Source organism: Oncorhynchus clarkii, chromosome 3, assembly GCF_045791955.1.
Source record: "Oncorhynchus clarkii lewisi isolate Uvic-CL-2024 chromosome 3, UVic_Ocla_1.0, whole genome shotgun sequence".
NCBI lineage: Eukaryota > Metazoa > Chordata > Actinopteri > Salmoniformes > Salmonidae > Oncorhynchus > Oncorhynchus clarkii.
This window is the reverse complement of record NC_092149.1, coordinates 44,343,531-44,362,876: the sequence shown is the minus strand read 5'-3', so window position 1 is coordinate 44,362,876 and position 19,346 is coordinate 44,343,531. Positions and strand designations below refer to the sequence as shown.

Genomic DNA, 19,346 nt, shown 5'->3' with positions numbered 1-19,346 from the left:
ACATGGAGGCCCCCCAAAGAAATGCCACCCCACACCATGACTGATCCACCGCCAAACCGGTCATGCTGGAGGATGTTGCAGGCAGCAGAACGTTCTCCACGGCGTTTCCAGACTCTGTCACGTCTGTCACATGTGCTCAGTGTGAACCTGCTTTTATCTGTGACGAGCACAGGGCGCCAGTGGCGAATTTGCCAATCTTGGTGTTCTCTGGCAAATGCCAAACGTCCTGCACGGTGTTGGGCTGTAAGCACAACCCCCACTTGTGGACGTCGGGCCCTCATACCACCCTCATGGAGTCTGTTTCTGACCGTTTGAATAGACACATGCACATTTGTGGCCTGCTGGAGGTCATTTTGCAGGGCTCTGGCAGTGCTCCTCCTGCTCCTCCTTGCACAAAGGCGGAGGTAGCGGTCCTACTGCTGGGTTGTTGCCCTCCTACAGCCTCCTCCACATCTCCTGATGTACTGGCCTGTCTCCTGGTAGCGCCTCCATGCTCTGGACACTACACTGACAGACACAGCAAACCTTCTTGCCACAGCTCGCATTGATGTGCCATCCTGGATGAGCTGCACTACCTGAACCACTTGTGTGGGTTGTAGACTCCATCTCATGCTACCACTAGAGTGAAAGCATTCAAAAGTGACCAAAACATCTGCCAGGAAGCATAGGAACTGAGAATTGGTCTGTGGTCACCACCTGCAGAACCACTCCTTTATTGGGGGTGTCTTGCTAATTGCCTATAATTTCCACCTGTTGTCTTCCATGTGCACAACAGCATGTGAAATTTATTGTCAATCAGTGTTGCTTCCTAAAGTGGACAGTTTGATTTCACCGAAGTGTGATTGACCTGGAGTTACATTGTGTTCCCTTTATTTTTTTGAGCAGTGTATATGTGTGTATATATATATATATATATATATATATATATATATATATATATATATATATATATATATATGTGTTTGTGTGTGTGTGTGTGTATATGTATATGTATATTTATATATGCATGTGTGTATATATTTATATATGCATGTGTGTATATATTTATATATGCATGTGTGTATATATTTATATATGCATGTGTGTGTATACATTTATATATGCATGTGTGTGTGTATACATTTATATATGCATGTGTGTGTGTATACATTTATATATACATGTGTGAGTATACATTTATATATACGCGTGTGTGTACACATTTATATATACGCGTGTGTGTACACATTTATATAGACGCGTGTGTATACACATTTATATATACGCGTGTGTATACACATTTATATATACGCGTGTGTATACACATTTATATATACGCGTGTGTATACACATTAATATATACGCGTGTGTATACACATTTATATATACGCGTGTGTATACACATTTATATATGCGCGTGTGTATACATTTATATATGCGCATGTGTGTATATATTTATATATGCGCGTGTGTGTATATATTTATATATACATGTATACAGTTCCTTGCGAAAGGATTCGGCCCCCTTGAACTTTGCGACCTTTTGCCACATTTCAGGCTTCAAACATAAAGATATAAAACTGTATTTTTTTGTGAAGAATCAACAACAAGTGGGACACAATCATGAAGTGGAACGACATTTATTGGCTATTTCAAACTTTTTTAACAAATCAAAAACTGAAAAATTGGGCGTGCAAAATTATTCAGCCCCCTTAAGTTAATACTTTGTAGCGCCACCTTTTGCTGCGATTACAGCTGTAAGTCGCTTGGGGTATGTCTCTATCAGTTTTGCACATCGAGAGACTGACATTTTTTCCCATTCCTCCTTGCAAAACAGCTCGAGCTCAGTGAGGTTGGATGGAGAGCATTTGTGAACAGCAGTTTTCAGTTCTTTCCACAGATTCTCGATTGGATTCAGGTCTGGACTTTGACTTGGCCATTCTAACACCTGGATATGTTTATTTTTGAACCATTCCATTGTAGATTTTGCTTTATGTTTTGGATCATTGTCTTGTTGGAAGACAAATCTCTGTCCCTGGCTCAGGTCTTTTGCAGACTCCATCAGGTTTTCTTCTAGAATGGTCCTGTATTTGGCTCCATCCATCTTCCCATCAATTTTAACCATCTTCCCTGTCCCTGCTGAAGAAAAGCAGGCCCAAACCATGATGCTGCCACCACCATGTTTGACAGTGGGTATGGTGTGTTCAGGGTGATGAGCTGTGTTGCTTTTACGCCAAACATAACGTTTTGCATTGTTGCCAAAAAGTTCAATTTTGGTTTCATCTGACAAGAGCACCTTCTTCCACATGTTTGGTGTGTCTCCCAGGTGGCTTGTGGCAAACTTTAAACAACACTTTTTATGGATATCTTTAAGAAATGGCTTTCTTCTTGCCACTCTTCCATAAAGGCCAGATTTGTGCAATATACGACTGATTGTTGTCCTATGGACAGAGTCTCCCACCTCAGCTGTAGAGCTCTGCAGTTCATCCAGAGTGATCATGGGCCTCTTGGCTGCATCTCTGATCAGTCTTCTCCTTGTATGAGCTGAAAGTTTAGAGGGACGGCCAGGTCTTGGTAGATTTGCAGTGGTCTGATACTCCTTCCATTTCAATATTATCGCTTGCACAGTGCTCCTTGGGATGTTTAAAGCTTGGGAAATCTTTTTGTATCCAAATCCGGCATTAAACTTCTTCACAACAGTATCTCGGACCTGCCTGGTGTGTTCCTTGTTCTTCATGATGCTCTCTGCGCTTTTAACGGACCTCTGAGACTAACACAGTGCAGGTGCATTTATACGGAGACTTGATTACACACTGGTGGATTGTATTTAGCATCATTAGTCATTTAGGTCAACATTGGATCATTCAGAGATCCTCACTGAACTTCTGGAGAAGTTTGCTGCACTGAAAGTAAAGGGGCTGAATAATTTTGCACACTCAATTTTTTAGTTTTTGATTTGTTAAAAAAGTTTGAAATATCCAATAAATGTCGTTCCACTTCATGATTGTGTCCCACTTGTTGTTGATTCTTCCCAAAAATATACAGTTTTATATCTTTATATTTGAAGCCTGAAATGTGGCAAAAGGTCGCAAAGTTCAAGGGGGCCGAATACTTTCGCAAGGCACTGTATACAGTGGGGCAAAAAGGTATTTAGTCAGCCACCAATTGTGCAAGTTCTCCCACTTAAAAAGATGAGAGGCCTGTAATTTTCATCATAGGTACACTTCAACTATGACAGACAAAATGATAAAAAAAATCCAGAAAATCACATTGTAGTATTTTTAATTAATTTATTTGCAAATTATGATGGAAAATAAGTATTTGGTCACCTACAAACAAGAAAGATTTCTGGCTCTCACAGACCTGTCTTCTTTAAGAGGCTCCTCTGTCCTCCACTCGTTACCTGTATTAATGACACCTGTTTGAACTTGTTATCAGTATAAAAGACACCTGTCCACAACCTCAAACAGTCACACTCCAAACTCCACTATGGCCAAGACCAAAGAGCTATCAAAGGACACCAGAAACAAAATTGTAGACCTGCACCAGGCTGGGAAGACTGCAAGCAGCTTGGTTTGAAGAAATCAACTGTGGGAGCAATTATTAGGAAATGGAAGACATACAAGACCACTGATAATCTCCCTCGATCTGGGGCTCCACGCAAGATCTCACCCCGTGGGGTCAAAATGATCACAAGAACGGTGAGCAAAAATACCAAAACCACACGGGGGGACCTAGTGAATGACCTGCAGAGAGCTGGGACCAAAGTAACACAGCCTACCATCAGTAACACACTACGCCGCCAGGGACTCAAATCCTGCAGTGCCAGACGTGTCCCCCTGCTTCAGCCAGTACATGTCCAGGCCCGTCTGAAGTTTGATAGAGAGCATTTGGATGATCCAGAAGAAGATTGGGAGAATGTCATATGGTCAGATGAAACCAAAATAGAACTTTTTGGTAAAAACTCAACTCGTCGTGTTTGGAGGACAAAGAATGCTGAGTTGCATCCAAAGAACACCATACCTACTGTGAAGCATGGGGGTGGAAACATCATGCTTTGGTGCTGTTTTTCTGCAAAGGTACCAGGACGACTGATCCGTGTAAAGGAAAGAATGAATGGGGTCATGTATCGTGAGATTTTGAGTGAAAACCTCCTTCCATCAGCAAGGGCATTGAAGATGAAACGTGGCTGGGTCTTTCAGCATGACAATGATCCCAAACACACCGCCCGGGCAACGAAGAAGTGGCTTCGTAAGAAGCATTTCAAGGTCCTGGAGTGGCCTAGCCAGTCTCCAGATCTCAACCCCATAGAAAATCTTTGGAGAGAGTTGTAAGTCTGTGTTGCCCAGCAACAGCCCCAAAACATCACTGCTCTAGAGGAGATCTACAGGGAGGAATGGGCCAAAATACCAGCAACAGTGTGTGAAAACCTTGTGAAGACTTACAGAAAACGTTTGACCTCTGTCATTGCCAACAAAGGGTATAAAAGTATTGAGATAAACTTGTGTTATTGACCAAATACTTATTTTCCATCATTTGCAAATAAATTCATTAAAAGTCCTACAATGTGATTTTCTGGAGAAAAAAAAATGGGAAAAAGATCATAATTGATTTGCCTGTGTAAACACAGCCATATTGGTGAACTCAAGGAATAACATACTGTATCACACATTGAGATGAAAAGCAATAATCCAAGTTATAATCCAAACTAGAATTTATTTTCCACCATCATTTGCAAATTAATTCATTAAAAATCCTAAAATGTGATTTTCTGGATTTCTTTTCTCATTTTGTCTGTCATAGTTGAAGTGTACCTATGATGAAAATTACAGGCCTCATCTTTTTAAGTGGGAGAACTTTCACAATTGGTGGCTGACTAAATACCTTTTTGCCCCACTGTATACACACATACATATACACTGTATATACATATATACACATATATACACATATGTGTGTGTGTGTGTGTGTGTGTGTATATATATATATATATATATATATATATATATAAAATACATTTTATATGTATATATATATATATATATATATATATTTTTTATATGTATGTGTGTGTAATATATATATATATATATATTAGGTACTACAGTGATTTTCCTACTAATTTTAGGAGCTGGTGGGAGTGGTCTGTGAGTGCAGATTATATTTTTGGGCACTTGTTTTCACCCCATACAGACATTTATCTCTGCGTTCATTATAGCCTTCATCTGTATAATTTAAGGCATCTCTGTCTGACTTACATGCATCCCCTCTCACATCCATTTTCAAATATTACCTCGAGTGCAACTCAATTTTATACATTCTGTCTTGCATGGAAAATGAAACCTCGGTGCGTTAGTAACACTTCTCAATGATCATGAAAATAACATTGCTTTCTGTGACTTCTCGAAACAGTAAATTGTGTCTGTTATACTTTACCGCATGTCTCATGACAGAACGGTGGGTGTCCCTGAATTTGTGTTGAATTGGATGACTGACGAGCACAATATTTGAAGTCCCTGTCAACTCTGTCACATCACCTGATAGTTTCACCTCTCACATTTATCCACCTGTTGCTCTTGTACAGTAAATTATTTAATGGCATGTTTCTTTTAAAGAATTTACAAACATGCTTTCAAATAAAAAAATACTGTATACAGAATGTATTGATATCTTTTGGAGAAGAAAATATATTAATTTGACAAATTAACTGAAGGTGTTTATTAGTTATTTCCAATTTTACATTTGAATTCTCTAAAGAAAAAAACAGATTTGCATGTTGCAATTGTCTGTCAAGTCTTCTGATGTATGGTGATGATGCCTGGACAGGGCTGTTTGCTCAAGGTCTTTTGTGCCTCTTGTGTCCTCCCTGGTGCTGGAAGCACCATTGACTTTTTCAAGCTGATTGTACATTGAAACCACATGACAGATTTCTGCCCTAATGCCCTCAAGGATTATGCCTGGATGGCTGACAGGACTTGGAAGGAATCCCTGAGGACATTTGGTAGTTGGGGATTAGGGACAGGACATTGTAATGTCATGCAGCGAAAACATCTATGTAGCCCGTGAAATGTATATATCTATGCTGCCCTTCCACACTCAACTAGTATTGTATTTTAATAGTGTAGTCCCTATGTTGTGAATTGTAGGTTACCACCATCAACATATTTGCAAAGGGTTGTGCTGCTTGTGTTTGTGTCATCAGGGGGAAGTAATCATTGAACACTATTTTCCATCTCAATCGTCAAATGTCTGTGCTTGAGGGCCTTGGCAGCAGCTATTTCAGCAGGCACGGCAGTGGTGTGTTAGTCTAGCTTTTAACTGATCCATGAAACAATCTCTGTGAGGTGCATCTGAAATGGCCTCCTTTTCCCACCATAGTGCACAATTTTTGACCAGACTCTTATGGGCCCTGATCAAAAGAAGTGTGATATATAAAGAACAGGGTTCAATTTCAGACACAGCCAGATAGTTGAAGAGATGGATAAATGAAGACACACCCCCATCTGTCTTCGGCCCACAAGAACAACATTGAGTCATCTTTATGATGCCTGAGGAGAGTATGTCTGTGTCCCAAATGTTACCCTATTCCCTTTATAGCACTGGTCAAGATTAGTGCACTACATAGGGAATACTAAAATGTAATTTGGGACACAGCTGTAAGTGGCTTAAAAGAGTCATGTTAAAACGGTGTTAATAATAAGCAGCCGTTTTAAATGTCTCTGCAAAGAGACTGTAACAATCCATCAGATTTTTAATCCGCGTTTCTCGAAAATGTTATGAGAAAAACAAGATGAGATAGATGCTACATTGTAACGGGTATATTAAATAAAGACAGATATTTACATGGTCTTAAATGTTTTATTTTCTGAATTACTGTCATGATGGTTAGTTTAGTTTACCCTAAAAATTTAACTTCTTCCTATTTCAAAATATGCACTTTGAAAAATTAAATCCATAATACTTATGAACATTCAATCATGCAAATGCCTTTGTGTGTAGAAGCTACAGGTCTTGTCTACTCTCCTTCACAATTATTGTTGTCTATCAACAATGACAAGCCACCTGGATCTGACAACTGTGATAGAGAATTACTGAGGATAATAGCGGATGATTTTGACACTCCTATTTGCCGTATCTTCAATTTAAGAGTACTAGAAAGTGTGTGCTTTACACTCCCTGCTATATTTTGGATAAAGATTTACCTGTCTAACAGTAGACCGAGGGTGTTTTTTAATGGAAGCCACTCCAACATAATCCAGGTAGAATCAGGAATTCCACAAGGCAGCTATCTAGGCCACTTTTTTCAATATTTTCTAACGACATGACACTGACTGAGTAAAGCGTGTCTATGTATGCGGATGACTCAACCCTACACATCAGCTACTACAGCTACTAAAATTACTGCAACACTTAACAAAGAGCTGCAGTTAGTTTCAGAATGGGTGGCAAGGAATAAATTACTTCTAAATAGATTCTAAACTTCTAAACTGATTGGAGTAACCCTGTATTGTAAACTGTCATAGTCAAAACTAAATGACTATCACCCCGTAGCACACACTTATGTCATCATGAAGTGCTTGGAAAGACTAGCCAAGGATCAAATCACCTCCACCTTACCTATCACCCTACACCCACTTCAATTTGCTTACCGTCCCAATAGGTCCACAGACGATGCAATCGCCATCACACTGCACACTGCCCTATCCCATCTGGACAAGAGGAATACCTATGTAAGAATGCTGTTCATTGACTATAGCTCAGTTTTCAACACCATAGTACCCTCCAAGCTCATCTTCAAGCTCGAAGCCCTGGGTCTGAACCCTGCCCAATTGGGACCTGGACTTCCTGATGGTAGGAAACAACATCTCCACTTCACTGATCCTCAACACTGGGGCCCCACAAGTGTGCGTGCCCAGCACCCTCCTGTACTCCCTGTTCACCCATGACTGTGTAGCCATGCACGCATCCAACTCAGTCATCAAGTTTGCAGACAACACAACGGTAGTAGGCTTGATTACCAACAACGACGAGACCGATTACATAGAGGAGGTAAGGGCACTCGGAGTGTGGTGTCAGGAAAAAAAACCTCTCAACGTCAACAAAACAAAGGAGATGATTGTGGACTTCAGGAAACAGCAGAGGAAGCACCCCCCTATCCACATTGACGGGACAGCAGCGTAGAAGGTGGAAAGTTCCTCTGCTTACACATCACGGACAAACTGAAATGGTCCATCCATTTACCACAGTGTGGTTGTAACAGTTGTTAAAGTACTATGGAATTTCACCAGGTTCATATATCAATATGCTGTGTTGATTTGTTATGCATGCCTGCATCCTGGGAGAAGGGGAGTGTGTACTTACGTTTTGCCCGGCGTGCTCGTGCTCAAATCATTTTGATGCACTGAGAGAGGTAGGCACGCCTTTTCTGTCTTCAGAAAAGTTTGATTCTTTTAGGTACAAAGTCATACACACAGTGTTTTGTTCATGAATAATGATGTATATTTAGAGGTTACTCATAAGTGGATGGTATTGTTAAGATGCACTTGTAATTGTACTTTTTAGGATGATATCAACATTCTGAATTCAACATGTGGTTAATAGCTAGCTAAGGTATTAGCAGGCTATTGTATGTGTGAACGATGGCTAGCTCCTCGAATGATCCAAGTCCCTCCTATTGTGCATCTGTTGTAGAAAGAGGCGATGATTCTCAGAACAGATGTGCTCTACAAATGTTTTATTTCCTTTTGGATGCAGGTATGTGGTTTTATCTATGTAAAATATGTTATGTATAATAAGGAGAGAGTGTATTAATTTTTGTATTCGAAAATCATTTTGATGCACTGAGAGAGAAAGAGGCGACAATTCTCAGAACAGATGTGCTCTACAAATGTTTTATTTCCTTTTGGATGCAGATGCAGGATGCAGAGAGTCAGTTCTGCTTGATTAAAACTACCTGATCTCCAAAGTCCACGTTTATAGTCTCAATCAACCACACACAACACAGAGTTACAGCGGTGCAGTATAGCACCGGCTACATGGTGAAGAAGACGCAACAGCGCCTCTTCAACCTCAGGAGGCGGAAGAAATGTGGCTTGTCACCTAAAACCATGACAAACTTTTACAGAGGCACAATTGAGAGCATCCTGTCGGGCTGTATCACCGCCTGGTACGGCAACTGAACCGCCGACAACCGCAGGGCACTCCAGAGGGTGGTGCAGTTTGCACAATGCATCACCGGGGGCAAACTCTCCAGGACACCTATACCACCTGATGTCATAGGAAGGCCAAATAGATCATCAAGGACAACACCCACTCGAGCCACTGCCTGATCACCTCGCTACCATCCAGATGGCAAGGTCAGTACAGGTGCATCAAAGCTGGGACAGAGAGTCTGAAAAACAGCTATCTCAAGGCCATCAGATTGTTAAACAGCCATCACTAGCAAAAGAGAGGCTGCTGCCTACAGACTTGAAATCATTGGCCACTTTAACAAATGGATCACTAGTCACTAATAATGCCACTTTAATAATGTCTACATATCTTTTATCACTTATCTCAATGTATATACTGTATTTTATACCATCTATTGCATCTTAGCTTATGGTGTTCTGTCATTGCTATTCTTATTCCATTCCTTTACTTAGATTTGTGTGTATTAGCTATTGTTAGATTACATGTTAGATATTGCTGCACTGTCGGAAACATAGGCACAGACACACACACACACACACAATAACATACGCACTATACACACACACATTAATTTTAGATATGTGTTCGTAGCGTCGTGGCCTGAGGGCACACAATGTGTTGTGAAATATGTTCTAAATGTATTGTAATGGTTTTTTAAAATTGTAATACTGCCTTAATTTAGCTGGACCCCAGGAAGAGTAATGGGGATCTATAACAAATAAGAAGGGGCAGGTGAAGCTATGGTGCATCTAACCTGCCAACATCTGTAGGCTTACAATTCTTTCACATCATTGCATAGAAAGAGGAAGTCCATGTTGACTCTGATTTCAGTATTTGTTTCTCAACCCAAAAAACATTCAATATCCCAATGTTATATAGCCTCAAAAGAAAAAAAATACTAGTCGATACATAGATTTGAAATCACTGGCCACTTGAATGTTTATATATTTTGGCTTTACTCATCTCTGTATACTGTATTATATTTTAGTCTATGCCACTCTGACATTGCTCATCCTAATATGTAAAATCATTTACCTTTGAAGAACTTCGGATGTTTTCAATGAGGAGACGCTCAGTTTTTCCAAAAAAGATTAATGTGTATTAGAAATAGCTCCGTTTTGTACATTCCATTTGGCTACCAAAAAAAAAACGCAAATTCAGTCCTCAAAACGCGAACTTTTTTCCAAATTAACTCCATAATATCGACTGAAAACATGGCAAACGTTGTTTAGAATCAATCCTCAATGTGTTTTTCACATATCTCTTCAATGATATATCGTTCGTGGAAGCATGGTTTCTCCCCTCAATCAAATGGAAAAATACCAGCACCTGGCTTTGCGCACCGATTTCCACGCAGGACACCAGGCGGACACTTGGAAAATGTAGTCTCTTATGGTCAATCTTCCAATGATATGCCTACAAATACGTCACAATGCTGTAAACACCTTGGGGAAACGACAGAAAGTGTAGGCTCATTCCTTGCGCAATCACAGCCATATAAGGAGACAATGGAAAACAGAGCTTCAGAGATTCTGCTCATTTCCTGGTTGACGCATCATCTTGGTTTCGCCTGTAGAATGAGTTCTGGGGCACTTACAGACAATATCTTTGCAGATTCTGAAACTTCAGAGTGTTTTCTTTCCAAAACGGTCAATAATATGCATAGTCGAGCATCTTTTCGTGACAAAATATTGCGCTTAAAACGGGAACGTTTTTTATCCAAAAATGAAATAGCGCCCCTAGAGATCCAAGAGGTTAACAACCCTCCAGGCAAGCTTCAATGCCATACAACTCTCCTTCCGTGGCCTCCTTCTGACTTAGAATACGTGGACAACTACAAATACCTAGGTGTCTGGTTAGCCTGTAAACTCTCCTTCCAGACCCACATCAAATTAAATCTAGAATTGGCTTCCTATTTCGCAACAAAGCATCCTTCACTCATGGTGCCAAACATACCCTTGTAAAACTGACCATCCTTCCAATCCTCGACTTCAGCGATGTCATTTACAAAATAGCCTCCAATACCCTACTCAACTAATTGGATGCAGTCTATCACAGTGCAATCCGTTTTGTCACCAAAGCCCCATATACTACCCACCATTGCAACCTGTACGCTCTCGTTGGCTGGCCCTCGCTTCATACTCGTCGCCAAAACCACTGGCTCCATGTCATCTACAAGACCCTGCTAGGTAAAGTCCCCCCATATCTCAGCTCGCTGGTCACCATAGCATCACCCACCTGTATCACGCGCTCCAGCAAGTATATCTCTCTGGTCACCCCCAAAACCAATTCTTTCTTTGGCCGCCTCTCCTTCCAGTTCTCTGCCGCAAATGACTGGAAAGAAGTACAAAAATCTCTGAAACTGGAAACACTTACAGTGCCTTGCGAAAGTATTCGGCCCCCTTGAACTTTGCGACCTTTTGCCACATTTCAGGCTTCAAACATAAAGATATAAAACTGTATTTTTTTGTGAAGAATCAACAACAAGTGGGACACAATCATGAAGTGGAACGACATTTATTGGATATTTCAAACTTTTTTAACAAATCAAAAACTGAAAAATTGGGCGTGCAAAATTATTCAGCCCCCTTAAGTTAATACTTTGTAGCGACACCTTTTGCTGCGATTACAGCTGTAAGTCGCTTGGGGTATGTCTCTATCAGTTTTGCACATCGAGAGACTGACATTTTTTCCCATTCCTCCTTGCAAAACCGCTCGAGCTCAGTGAGGTTGGATGGAGAGCATTTGTGAACAGCAGTTTTCAGTTCTTTCCACAGATTCTCAATTGGATTCAGGTCTGGACTTTGACTTGGCCATTCTAACACCTGGATATGTTTATTTTTGAACCATTCCATTGTAGATTTTGCTTTATGTTTTGCATCATTGTCTTGTTGGAAGAAAAATCTCCGTCCCAGTCTCAGGTCTTTTGCAGACTCCATCAGGTTTTCTTCCAGAATGGTCCTGTATTTGGCTCCATCCATCTTCCCATCAATTTTAACCATCTTCCCTGTCCCTGCTGAAGAAAAGCAGGCCCAAACCATGATGCTGCCACCACCATGTTTGACAGTGGGGATGGTGTGTTCAGCTGTGTTGCTTTTACGCCAAACATAACGTTTTGCATTGTTGCCAAAAAGTTCAATTTTGGTTTCATCTGACCAGAGCACCTTCTTCCACATGTTTGGTGTGTCTCCCAGGTGGCTTGTGGCAAACTTTAAACGACACTTTTTATGGATATCTTTAAGAAATGGCTTTCTTGCCACTCTTCCATAAAGGCCAGATTTGTGCAATATACGACTGATTGTTGTCCTATGGACAGAGTCTCCCACCTCAGCTGTAGATCTCTGCAGTTCATCCAGAGTGATCATGGGTATCTTGGCTGCATCTCTGATCAGTCTTCTCCTTGTATGAGCTGAAAGTTTAGAGGGACGGCCAGGTCTTGGTAGATTTGCAGTGGTCTGATACTCCTTCCATTTCAATATTATCGCTTGCACAGTGCTCCTTGGGATGTTTAAAGCTTGGGAAATATTTTTGTATCCAAATCCGGCTTTAAACTTCTTCACAACAGTATCTCGGACCTGCCTGGTGTGTTCCTTGTTCTTCATGATGCTCTCTGCGCTTTTAACGGACCTCTGAGACTATCACAGTGCAGGTGCATTTATACGGAGACTTGATTACACACAGGTGGATTGTATTTATCATCATTAGTCATTTAGGTCAACATTGGATCATTCAGAGATCCTCACTGAACTTCTGGAGAGAGTTTGCTGCACTGAAAGTAAAGGGGCTGAATAATTTTGCACGCCCAATTTTTCAGTTTTTGATTTGTTAAAAAAGTTTGAAATATCCAATAAATGTCGTTCCACTTCACGATTGTGTCCCACTTGTTGTTGATTCTTCACAAAAAATACAGTTTTATATCTTTATGTTTGAAGCCTGAAATGTGGCAAAAGGTCGCAAAGTTCAAGGGGGCCGAATACTTTCGCAAGGCACTGTATCTCCCTCACTAGCTTTAAGCACCAACTGTCAGAGCAGCTCACAGATTACTGCACCTGTACATAGCCCACCTATAATTTAGCCCAAACAACTACCTCTTTCCCTACTGTATTTATTTTATTTATTTATTTTGCTCCTTCGCACCCCGTTATTTTTGGCCTCTTTTTTTTTGTTGCCTTTACCTCCCTTATCGCACCTCATTTGCTCACATCGTATATAGACTTGTTTATACTGTATTATTGACTGTATGTTTGTTTTATGTGTCGAACTGCTTTGCTTTATCTTGGCCAGGTCGCAATTGTAAATGAGAACTTGTTCTCAACTAGCCTACCTGGTTAAATAAAGGTGAAATAAATATATATATATATTATTTAGCCTTAAACCGCTGCGCCACTCGGGAGCCCACTTTATTCCGTTATTTTACTTTTAGGTTGTGTAGCGTTAGATATTACTGCATTGTTGGAGCTAGAAACACAATCGCTTCGTGCCACCCGCAATAACATGTATGTGACAAAAAAAAAAATGTACACCATGCCGAAACCCGGGATCGAACCAGGGACCTTTAGATCTTCAGTCTAACGCTCTCCCAACTGAGCTATTTCGGCGGTGAGAAAAGTGTGACGTGATACCTTTATGTACCGGGGGGGATTTAAGGGCACGCTATATATCAAACTCCATGGATTGGCTCACATTAGAGGGCCTCCACCCAGTGACGTATTTCCCTAGCCAACGCAGGGGATTGTGGGAGGAAAGGTTGAGGATCACAGGGAACGTGATAATGGAAGGGAACTCTAAACACCGAACTATTGTAGGTGGAAACACAAAATCCGTAATCTACAAGCAGATTTCTGTGAGAAGTAAATGGTATCACTCCTGTGCCACAATTATTTCGTGAAACATCAAAGCGCTCTCTGTATGCGAATGTAACTTACGTTAGCAAGTGTGGCTAGCCAGCCATAGGTGGCCATTGTTTTTGTTTAGTAAACGAAGTGAAAGCAATATAAAACCAGTGTTTTCCCCAGCGGAGGAAGGGCCCAGCAGAGGGGCAAACTGTTTGAGTAATGCGGTTTGGTTTCTCTCGGGAAGATGGATGAAAAGTCCACCAACCAACACCGGCTCTATATTGCCCTGGTGATGGTGTTGCTCTTTGGCGTTATTGTGCTTCAGTACGTTTGTCCTAGCTCCGATTGCCAGCTGTTGCACATAGGATCATTGTCCTCCAGGTCGGGCGGCAATGCCATCGGGTCCCGGGGAGAGGTAAACGACATTGGCCTCAGTGGAAAGGACCCGTACGTCGCTGAGGACGGTTCCCTAGCCCGGTTCGTTCCCCGCTTCAATTTCACAACTTCCGACCTCAGTCGCCTTGTTGACTTCAATATCAAGGGAGACGATGTTATTGTTTTTCTTCACATCCAGAAGACAGGGGGCACAACCTTTGGTCGACATTTAGTGCGTAATATTAAACTCGAGAGGCCTTGTGAGTGTCATGCTGGCCAAAAGAAATGTACCTGTTACCGGCCAGGTAAAAGGGAAACGTGGCTTTTCTCCCGGTTCTCGACCGGATGGAGCTGCGGTCTTCACGCGGACTGGACAGAGCTGACCAACTGCGTGCCGTCCCTCATGAACATGCGTGAGCCACCCAAGAAGCCTACAGTTCCCAGGTGAGTGTCACTCAAGAGTATAGCGAGGAATGGATTTGACATGAATTGTGGACCAACATTTCAATTTGTTCAGCATCTTCTTCCAATATTGAATCCACAGCTCATATTTAATTATGTATGATCTTTGAGTGGTAATCCTGATTTTGTCTGGTAGTGTTTGTGTAGCTTCTCTCATGTCCGAGTCAGTGTAAAATGTGTTGTGAGACAAATTGTTGGGAAAATGTGTGTTTTTGGGAGGAGTAAGAATTAAATATTGTTGGCACTCTGCATGAACTCACACTTTGAAGGCATGATTGGGTGTGTGGGTTGGGTGATCTGCAGAGAGACTGTGAGATGGTTGGGAACTTGGAAGATGGGTGCATACAGAGGCTGTGTCCCAAATTACCCCCTTATATTCCTCTATATAGTCCACTGGTTTTGATCAGAGGCCCTGGTCAAAAGTAGTGCACTTTATAGGAAATAGCATGCCATTTGTGACGTAAACTCATTGAGGCGATTTAGTTGGTTATTATTAGTTAGGTGAAATTTCAGAGGTGCTGAATACAAAACCCCAAATATAAAGACAAATGAACTGACCTAGGTCTCTTCTCTCTCAGCCGGAACTACTACTACATCACCATCCTGCGTGACCCGGTGTGGCGCTACCTGAGCGAGTGGCGGCACGTGCAGCGTGGTGCCACCTGGAAGGCCTCCCTGCACGTGTGTGACGGTCGCTCCCCCACGCTGGCCGAGCTGCCCAGCTGCTACCCCGGGGATGACTGGTCAGGCTGCTCTCTGAAGGATTTCATGGACTGCCCCTACAACCTGGCCAACAACCGGCAGGTCCGCATGCTGGCAGATCTCAGCCTAGTGGGCTGTTACAACGACTCGGCCATGAGTGAGGACGAGCGCTGGGCCGTGTTATTAGAGAGCGCCAAGCGGAACCTGCGGGGTATGGCCTTCTTTGGCCTGACAGAGTACCAGAGGAAAACCCAGTATCTGTTTGAGAAGACCTTCCGCCTGGCGTTCATCGCCCCCTTCACCCAGCTCAACGGGACGCGGGCGAGCAGTGTAGAGGTCGCCCCTGAGACGCAACAACGGATCCGCCAGCTGAACCAATGGGACGTGGAGCTGTATGAGTATGCACGCGACCTGTTCCTCCAGCGCTTCCAGGTGGCCCGTCAGCAGGAGAGGAGGCAGGCCAGGGAGAAGAGGCAGCAGGAGAGGAGGAGGCTTCGAGGGAGGCTGGGGTCAACTAGGCTGGGGATAGGATGGCCGGTGGCGATGTGGCCCAGCAACAAGCCCCATTGGACAGAGACCCAGGCCGGAGATGAAGCAGGAGAGGGACGGTGGAGAGGCGGTTGAGGCTGAGGTGCAGCTGCCAGAGTGGTGGGGTCTGGAGGAGAACAGCACCATGGAGGACTACATGGACAATGTGGAACAGTGGCGGTAGTAGTGAGAGGACCAAGCCGAAGGAGGAGTGAGCCATGCGAATTTTCCAGGCTTGCCTTGTCTGCACAGACATTATGGGTGTGTCCCAATATCTCCTTTCTCCCGAAGTGTGCACATGTTCACGTCCCTTCGTGATTTTGAAAGGAAATGACTGGTATAAGAAAAATGTGGTTTTACCCATGCCTACATCAATCCAGCGCTATTAAATATTTGGGGAATAGTGAACAAATGCACACTTCAGGAACAAAGAGATATGGGACACATCCATTTTCAAAACTCAACGCTAACCACGCACAGCTCCCTTTAGCCTGCATCCCAACCTTTAATCCAGGGGTTCCGAAACATTTTTGGCCATGACCCCATTTTGATATGTGAAAATTCTCACAACCCCAACCATGTGAAGTTTACTATGGCGGTCAATTGAAAAACATTCCTTCAGTATTTCTGATTGTATTCTCAACCCACCCTCTTATACTTTTAATGTGGGGCCATGACAGTCAATTGCAAATTAGTCTGACAAAATGGATCTCATCTCACCACCACTAATGAGAAGGGTGTGCTTGATGCATGTCGCGTCAGAGCTACTCAAAGTCAGGGGACGTGGTCGACAGTGCGCATCTCATCTCTCCTGTCACATTCAACCTGGATCGATATTTGTTTTTAATGCAGACGAGAGCACTGAATCAGCGTACCATTAGTTTTAATACCCGGAGGGAGATGGCACAGTTTTCCCTTTGAGTTAGGTCCCAAAACTCCTCCATATCAGCTGTGTCATTTCACTTACCGGCATGTCAACTGCACCAGGATCACAGTCAAATGGATTTCCATCTGTATAATATTTTTCTATTTCCCCTGCATGCTTGCGTTCAGTTCCCCAAATATGTCTGTTACATAGGCAAGGAGACACATCTTCTTTTCATGACACAGATAGTCAACAAAGTCTGTTTTGACATCCATTGCGAATGACAACCGTTCCCCTCTCAATTCTAAAAATCATTCCAACACTACCCCTCGATAACCACCAAGCCTCGTGTGAAATGGAACATTGTCATGCTATGATCCCATATGTCCACATAGTTTTGCGAACAGGCTTACGCGATATAGTTTACAATCTAAGTTACCTGCTGCATATCTCCAAGTTCTGTGCACAGCTCTTTTGCCGCCAGTTGCTCTTGGTGTATCCATTATGGCTCAGTGGGTGTGTCATACAATGCGTCCATATGGCAGGGGGAGACACATTCATAACTAGAGTGCACAGGCCTACCCGCGATAGATGGATCCCCAACTGTGCAAAAGCCCACCATTCAATCCCATGGAATCTGTTTTTGTTAATATAGCCACGGGGCACACTGAACATCCCCTGTGCTGTTTCATGCTCGTGAATCGTGAGACAGAACAATATGTCATTGAGAATAGCATCCCCCGACATGTAGTGAACAAAAGTCAATGCATCTCGGCCCTCACAGCTAGCATCCAATTGGAGAGCATAAGGTGGGGAGTTATCTGACAAAGGTGTTGATGTGAGTTTATGTGCCTTTGCCTCACCACATTGTTTTCATCATATCAATTGTGGCCAGTAGTATCAAAGTATCTGAAATAGTGTATGGTTTCATAGCATACTGGGCTTAGCCATTCACCGTGGAATAATTTTAAGTGCAATGGTCAAGTGTGGCCTTTTCCAAAGATCTAAGGGCACTCTGGTTGAATTTCAAATTTTTAGATTTTAATCATTTTCATCTCGATTTTTAAGGTGAACCACATTACAATGATTTTAAGAGACAAAAACAATATTATAACAGGATTTTGGAAATTCTCCTGCGACCCCATTTTCATATCAGGCGACCCCTACGGGGTCATGACCCCTAGTTTGGGAACCGCTGCTTTAGTCCATGGCCAGTTTTCCATTTCGCTATACCTACTTATGTTTCTTGAATGTAATTTGTTTTCATGTACTTCACTTACCCACATTGTGGCCATGACATTTCTGAGAGAGAATACAGTGCTTGTCCCAATTGGCACCCTATTCCCTAATATAGTGCACTAGTTTTGACTAGAACCTGGACTAGAACAAAACTATATAGAGAATAGAGTGCCATTTGGGCCAGGCCCATCACCAATCTCATGCCCCTCACAATCACCCAAGCCTTCTGAGGAGATCCCTACGATTCTGGTGCAGAACTGTTGGTTACTAGTACAGAAATGTTTTAATTATAATAATTTTGATATTGAGGTACAGTGCATTCAGGAAGTATTCAGACCCCTCGACTTTTTCCACATTTAGTTATGTTACATCCTTATTTTAAAATGGATTCAATAGTTTTTTTTCTCATCAATCTACACACAATACCCCATAATGACAAAGCAAAAACAGGTTTTAGGAATCTTTAAAAATATATATATATATATATATATATTCCAATGTACATTATTATTCAGACCCTTTACTCAGTACTTTGTTGAAGCACCTTTGACAGCCATCTAGTCATCTTGGGTATGACGCTATAAGTGTGGCACACATGTATTTGGGAAGTTTCTCCCATTCTTCTCTGCAGATCCTCTTAAGCTCTGTCAGGTAGGATGGGGAGTGTCGCTGCACAGCTATTTTCAGGTCTCTCCAGAGGTGTTCAATCGGGTTCAACTTCAGGCTCTGGCTGGGCCGCTCAAGGACATTCAGAGACTTGTCCCAAAGCCACTTATGCGTTGTCTTCGCTGTGTGCTTAGGTTCGTTGTCCTTCTGGAAGGTTAACCTTCGCCCCAATCTGAGGTCTTGAGCCCTCTCGAGCAGGATCTCTGTGCTTTGCTCCTTTCATCTTTCCCTTGATATTGACTAGTCTCCCAGTCCCTGCCACTGAAAAACACCCCCATAGAATGATGCTGCCACCACCATGCTTCACCGTAGGGATGGTGCCAGGTTTCCTTCAGACATGACGCTTGGCATTCAGGCCAAAGAGTTCAATCTTGGTTTCTCATGGTCTGAGAGTCATTTTGGTGCCTTTTGGCAAACTCCAAGCGGGCTGTCATGTGCCTTTTACTGATGAGTGGCTTCCTTCTGGCCACTCTGCCATAAAGGCCTGATTGCTGAATGCTGCA

At 42.5% G+C, this 19,346-nt stretch overlaps 1 protein-coding gene and 1 non-coding gene across 2 annotated transcripts; one reads left to right on the top strand and one right to left on the bottom strand.

Annotated features, from left to right (window-relative positions):
- Nucleotides 1-13,696: 13,696 nt before the first annotated feature.
- Nucleotides 13,697-13,769, bottom strand: trnaf-gaa (transfer RNA phenylalanine (anticodon GAA)). The gene has a single exon. It is a non-coding gene; the product is annotated as a tRNA-Phe (tRNA).
- Nucleotides 13,770-14,099: 330 nt separating this feature from the next.
- Nucleotides 14,100-16,454, top strand: LOC139396000 (heparan-sulfate 6-O-sulfotransferase 2-like). The gene is given in 3 exon segments (XM_071143287.1): nucleotides 14,100-14,825; nucleotides 15,422-16,126; nucleotides 16,128-16,454. Coding segments are annotated over 3 exon segments (1,410 nt in total). The 5' UTR covers nucleotides 14,100-14,250; the 3' UTR covers nucleotides 16,258-16,454.
- The last annotated feature ends 2,892 nt before the right edge of the window (nucleotides 16,455-19,346 follow it).